A 6637-nucleotide genomic window follows, 5' to 3' on the forward strand; every position below is an offset into this window, starting at 1 on the left:
TTGAGGAGAGAGCGATATATGCGGACTCCGGACCGTGGCTTGAGGAGAGAGCGATATATGCGGACTCCGGACCGTGGCTTGAGGAGAGAGCTATATGCGGACTCCGGACCGTGGCTTGAGGAGAGACCTATATGCGGACTCCGGACCGTGGCTTGAGGAGAGAACTATATGCGGACTCTGGACCGTGGCTTGAGGAGAGAGCTATATGCGGACTCCGGACCGTGGCTTGAGGAGAGAGCTATATGCGGACTCCGGACCGTGGCTTGAGGAGAGAACTATATGCGGACTCCGGACCGTGGCTTGAGGAGAGAACTATATGCGGACTCCGGACCGTGGCTTGAGGAGAGAACTATATGCGGACTCCGGACCGTGGCTTGAGGAGAGAACTATATGCGGACTCCGGACCGTGGCTTGAGGAGAGAGCTATATGCGGACTCCGGACCGTGGCTTGAGGAGAGAACTATATGCGGACTCCGGACTGTGGCTTGAGGAGAGAGCTATATGCGGAATCCGGACCGTGGCTCGAGGAGAGAGCTATATGCGGACTCCGGACCGTGGCTCGAGGAGAGAGCTATATGCGGAGTCTGGATCGTGGATTGACAGAGAACTCGACCTAAAACGAAAGAAAAGGCTAGGAAAATAATTTTATTGTATATATAGATCTATGGAGCGCCAAATTGACATAAACTCGAAATTATGAATTAATTTGATGCCCGCAACAATTCAGTCAGTTAAAGATCTCTGGAAATAATAATTAATGATATTTTCAATTTTGAATTATTGAGCTCATCAATTGAGAGCATTAATGATTCTGTTATAGAATAGAATAGAATATTTATTCACCATTTCGGGCCCACAGAGGAGCATTAGGATGCACATTGACAAAATCTTGAAGATATCGACAATTTAATTGATGCGCGCTACAATTCAATTGATGAGAACAATAATTAAATGCGCTCAATCATTGAACAGGTACATGTATTGTATTCAGGTAGTCGCAACTTCTTTCTCTATCAGCTGGGGAAAATGTCGGCCCCGTACCAATTTTCATGGAAAATGATCTCTAGAAGTACTGGATCCGACTCTAAAGAAGGAAGGGGGTGTCCTTAATTGGTAGTAGCTAGAATACTCCAATTCTAATTTACTACTTTTTGTAGGAAGGACTGTTGATTTAGTTGTTTTAAAGAAAACACCCGTATCATTTTTATTTCGTATAGATTACCAGGGCGGATCAAGGAATTTTTTAAAAGGGGTTCTACCATTAATTTTGGTTCCAAGAGGAAGGAGGGGGGGGGGGGGTCCTCAAAATGCATTATTTTTTTTACCTTTTTTAAAGCGAAATTTTCTGACGAATGGGAAGGGGGTTTCAACACCCGGGTCCCCCCCCCCCCCCCGAAAAAAAACCCCCACACACACTCTGAATCTGCCACTGATTACTGTATTTTGTCACTAAGTTGTAATCTTCCAAATCAAGGGGCACGTTCTATGTAAGCAATATGTAGAGATTCTAGGTATTATTATGTACACCTTCGCTTCGCGTTAATTTTCACTTTTTTTAAAGCAATTTTAAAAAACCATCCATGGCATTATGTTTTGTATATATAGTCCGGTGAACATTTTTAAAATCTGTTTGAATGTTTTTGTTTTTGTTTATTTAATTATCTCTCTTTTTTGTCATTGTTTGTTTATTTCATTTTATTGTTATTTGTTTTGTCCATTATCTTTAGCACACTTCCAGTGGATTCTATTGGCGTCAATGTGGCCTTGACAACGACGTCAACATTAACGGTGCTTGTTGGGACGCATTGCAACGTGCTTTTGTTTATGGTTGTCGACCTTCACTTGTATGAAAGGCGAGTTTTGATTTGATATTTTTTTCCGGAAGTCGGTTTGCTCAGCCAATGATGTACGAGTTGTTATTAGTCAACAAATGCAAGTCAATCCACTCGTAGACGTTCAACGTGTTGTCAAATTTTAGTGTGTCATCAGTTCTTAAAGGTATAGTTTTAGTTTAGATAAAATATAAACATCATAATGAAAATGCAAGCATGTGTTTATTTTAACTGTGGTTCAGAAAATTGTTACAGTTCCTGTCAGGAATTCCTCTGTCGGTTGTCGTTCCTCGGGTTTGATTCTGACACTAGAGATTAGAATTGCCCTCATATATCTGGGCGCGAGGATTTCCTTCTCTCTTATTGTATCTCTCACTCTTCTCTCGGCCCTTCCTCTTCCCACTGTCTCCCGTCTTCATCCACCCTTTTCTCCAGACTCCAAGCTCCTCCTTTACTCTGCTCATCTCATGATGACTCATGTTCCTAAAATTATTAATTTATGAAAATTTCAGATCCAACTACGCCTAACAGGGGGAATTTAATACAAAATGTATAATGAAAGGTTGAAAGTGCTGATATTTAATATTAACACATTGAATGCTGTTTATAGGTTTACAGAAGGATACAATGATTAGCTCACTAGACTATAGACAAATGAGTTTTTCTTGTGAAAATGTCTGTCTCAGGTTCATAGGAAATCTGAAAACCCATATATTTCCCAAATATCGCTCCATAGGACATAAAAGCCAGCCCCCAAGTATTTCCAAAAACTTTTAAAAGTGAAAAATAAATTCTTAAAAATTGTCTCCCCCCCCCCCCCCCCCCCCCCCCCCCCTCCTTTCTACACTTAGTTGGTCTCCTCGCTTCTGGAACAGGAAGGGAGAAAATGCAACGGACCAGACCGGGCTTCAAACCAGGGTCCCCTGAATCTCTAGTCAGGTGCTCTACCAACTGAGCTAACTGGCCACCGGCGATCGAACCCGGCTGACCGCTACATTCCTCCCTCCTTAAATGTCTTCACACCTGAAGACATCAACCCAGGATCTTTATCCCCTGGCAGGCATTTTCACCTGTCAGTTCCAGGGGCTGGTCTACGGCACCAAATGTAACAGGAAGGGAGAAAATACAATGGACCAGACCAGGATTCGAACCCGGGCCCCCTGAATCTCTAGTCAGGTGCTCTACCAACTGAGCTAACTGGCCACCGGCGATCGAACCCGGCTGACCGCTACATTTCCTACTCCTACTGGTCTGTGTCATTATACATGCACGTCCGTGTGCCTCATTTTAAATTATCCACATTTTTGATCGATTGATTGATTGAATATTATTTAATGTACCTCTTGATAATATTTCACTCATATGGAGACATCACTATATTTGATCGATTGATTGATTGAATATTATTTAATGTACCTCTCGATAATATTTCACTCATATGGAGACATCACTACTGCCGGTGAAGGGCTGCAAAATTTAGGCCTCTACTCGGCACTTACGGTCTTTGAGCAGAGAGGGATCTTTATCATGCCACACCTACACGGGACCTTGGTTTTTACGGCCTCATCCGAAGGACTGCCCCATTTTGTTGCCTTCTACGACAAGCAAGGGGTACTGAGGACCTATTCTAACCCGGTTCCCCATGGGATTCTATATTTGATATTGAATGAGTGGCAAGGTTTTAGTGGGATTTTCTTCCTTTTTTTGAAAAAAATTTATTATCTTTTTTAGCAGGTCCATTCCTCAATGAATAACTATAGATGGTTCAAATTTACAGTTTTGGGGGAATATTTAGAGAAATAAATTTCATTGCTGAAAATACATAAAGGTATGAACTGTGATGCTTCACATTTGCGTTCTTCGTGAAGCCCATTAGTTCTTCATGAAAAGTATGCTGGCATAAAGCATTGCTATTCATACCTTGGTGTACATGTATTTCCAAAAATGAAATTTAGTTCATACACATTCTACTTTCATATCTGTTGGAATTTGGATTTTTTTTTTTTGAATTGTCATATAGCATATTTATCAAATATGTGTATTGTTTACAACTACTGCACATTCATGAGGACATTGCTATTGATCAATAAAATTTGTAAAGATATCGGAGGCAAGAAACTTTAGAAATGTAAATAACATCATATGTTGTACAGCAGTGTTCTCATTACAACTTTGTGAAGTCCTGGTTCTTTTATAAAATAGAGAACATGTACAATTTGTATATTCCATTTCAATTTACAACTCCTTCCCTCCTCCATATCAGTGTTCTGGGGTGCATTTTACAAAAGAACTTACGATTTACGACCAACTTTAAATACTGGAATTTTCTCGTTTATCGTATGATCATTTACTCCAATGTAAAAGAGTAAAATGTAATGCTGAGAATGAAGCCTCAGACACATTTTAATTCATTCATTTAAACTTATAACTGTGTAATACAATTTAAGACTTTCGACTTTGTCATAAGTTGTTTTGTAAAACGGGCCCCTGGTCCTGGATTATGGGCCTATTGTTTGAAAACATATTAATATATCTAAGGTAGGGTACAGTAGATTCAAGCAGATTGAGGGTGTACATTGAATGTCTTTAGTAATATTTCAAGGGCAACAGCATGGCTACAACATTGCCCAAAACCTCTGCAATTGCCTTAGTGTCTAGTCTTGGTATTTGGTTTAAACGGGTTCAAACTTTGAAGGAGAAAACAAGTTGACAGAGGATAAAATTGTAAGAAAATTGATGCGAATCATTTTATTTTGTGTGTTACTAGTAGTTTGATATTCTAGTAGTTTGATATTCCGTAAGATTATACAGTTGTTTGAAACATTGGTACATAGCACAGTTTATTATACATGTTTGTAGCAAGTCTTCATTATAATGGTTAACAATAGTTTATTTTATATTTTAGGGCTTTAGAAATGGCACAAAATGTCCTGGAACACCAACTGCTTGAGGCAACGAGGGTTATGGAGCAGCAAGTGGATGCTGAGATTGAAAAGTTAGATCGTATGGATGATGATGATTTTGATAAACTCCGCGAAAAGAGACTGGATGCTATGAAGAAAGCCCAAAAACAAAAACAAGAATTGCTAGCCAAGGGTCATGGGAAATATTATGAAATAGCTGCAGAAAAGGAATTCTTTGATGAGACCAAAAGAAGCAAGAAAGTTGTGTGTCATTTTTACAGAGACAGTACATTCAGATGCAAAATTGTTGACAAACACTTAGAAATTCTGGCTCCCAAACATGTGGAAACCAAGTTTATAAAAATCAATGCCGAGAAATGTCCCTTTTTGATAGAAAGATTAAGAATAGTTGTCATGCCAACAATATGTATTGCTGTTGATGGCAAAACTTCAGACTACATTGTAGGCTTTGATGATCTGGGCGGAACAGATGATTTTCCCACTGAAATGTTGGAATGGCGATTGGGGCGTGCTGGGGCGATTGATTACCAGGGAGATCTGCTGAATCCCCCAGAAATAGGAGCTAAAAAGAAAGGGGGGATCTTAGGATTCAGCAAAACATCAAAAACAATTAAAGGGCGGGATGACGATGCCAGCAGCGATGAAGATGACTGGTAATTATGTAAAGGGCGGGATGACGATGCCAGCAGCGATGAAGATGACTGGTGATTGTGTATTGACTGTGTTCACTTCAAAGTTGACTCGTCGAAATTTCTTATAAATGTCATAGAAGTTTTTATCATTGAATAAAAGCATAAATCACTTAGTCAATTTGTTTATACAGATTTGTAGCATTTAAATGAGGCTGCTCCACATAATGCTCTGGTAAAATTGATATTATTTAGGTGAAGACCAAAAAAGTAAAAACGTATATGTAATGGTAAGGTGTCTGTTTGACATCTGTCAACAGTTTTTCAAATTAATGAAAGGGGTTCAGTGGAATCCAGAACCCAACCCCCCCACCCCCTGGAATATGCAAAGTATATATTACACATCATCATCATTTATGAAAAAATAAGTAATTACATTTCTGCACGAAGTATTGACAGAACCAAAGAATCAAATTAGGGCATAAAAAGAAAAGACCTAGAGAGGAAAACAATTTTCCGAAAAAAGTCACATTATTATATCGAGTTTCTTTAGTTATTTTCTGTGGTACATCTCTATGAATTTTTTTATAATTTCATTTCAAACCTATAATTTATTATTGTCCGGGTTGCACAATGTGCATTATAGATGTTAAAAACATTGAAGATATACATGTGACAGTTCTGCAACTTTTGTTGTGATCGATTCACCTGATTTTAACAGTGGTGCACTATCATTGCATTGCAGTAGACTGTAGTAATGATTCAAGAAAGAAACCTAATACACAGAAATATCCACAAATGATAGATTTTAATGGAAATTGGGTGGATTTTTTCCCACAGCTGTCAGCCAGGATATTCCCAAAGCTGAGAAGAGCTTGCGTCAAAACATAGCTTCATGAGCCAAATTCAGTTCATTTTTCCTGTATCCAGACATTTCACACACCTTTCATTTAGAAATGCTTTTAATTGTGGAATGCACAGGTTAAATTGTTTTCAGATGCCATGTTTGAATAAACAAAAAATGCCCAAGATCGACATGCTTTTCCGGACTTCTTTACAAGAGAGTTCCGCTAACTCGGTATTTACAATCTTGCGTATAGATTTTGATACAAATTTTAGCTTTGAAGGCCTTACAGGCTGGCTGGCTGGCCTGCCCTTCAGATTTTTAGCTCACTTGAGCTTTTCTGATCACCTGTTGTCCATCATCCATCCACCTGTCTGTAAACTTTTCACATTTTCAACTTCTTCTCCA

General features: G+C 39.1%; 1 protein-coding gene across 1 annotated transcript; it reads left to right on the forward strand.

The window, feature by feature from the left end:
• The first annotated feature begins 1885 nt into the window (after positions 1–1885).
• Positions 1886–5562, forward strand: LOC125678096 (thioredoxin domain-containing protein 9-like). The gene is made up of 2 exons (XM_048916227.2): positions 1886–1998; positions 4738–5562. The coding sequence occupies exon 2, from the start codon at positions 4748–4750 to the stop codon at positions 5411–5413; it is 666 nt and encodes a 221-aa protein (XP_048772184.1). The 5' UTR covers positions 1886–1998; positions 4738–4747; the 3' UTR covers positions 5414–5562.
• The last annotated feature ends 1075 nt before the right edge of the window (positions 5563–6637 follow it).

This window comes from Ostrea edulis, chromosome 2 (assembly GCF_947568905.1).
Source record: "Ostrea edulis chromosome 2, xbOstEdul1.1, whole genome shotgun sequence".
NCBI lineage: Eukaryota > Metazoa > Mollusca > Bivalvia > Ostreida > Ostreidae > Ostrea > Ostrea edulis.

Coding starts and splice junctions, on each gene's coding strand:
- LOC125678096 (XM_048916227.2), top strand. CDS start 4,748: ATGGCACAAAATGTCCTGGAACACCAACTGCTTGAGGCAACGAGGGTT.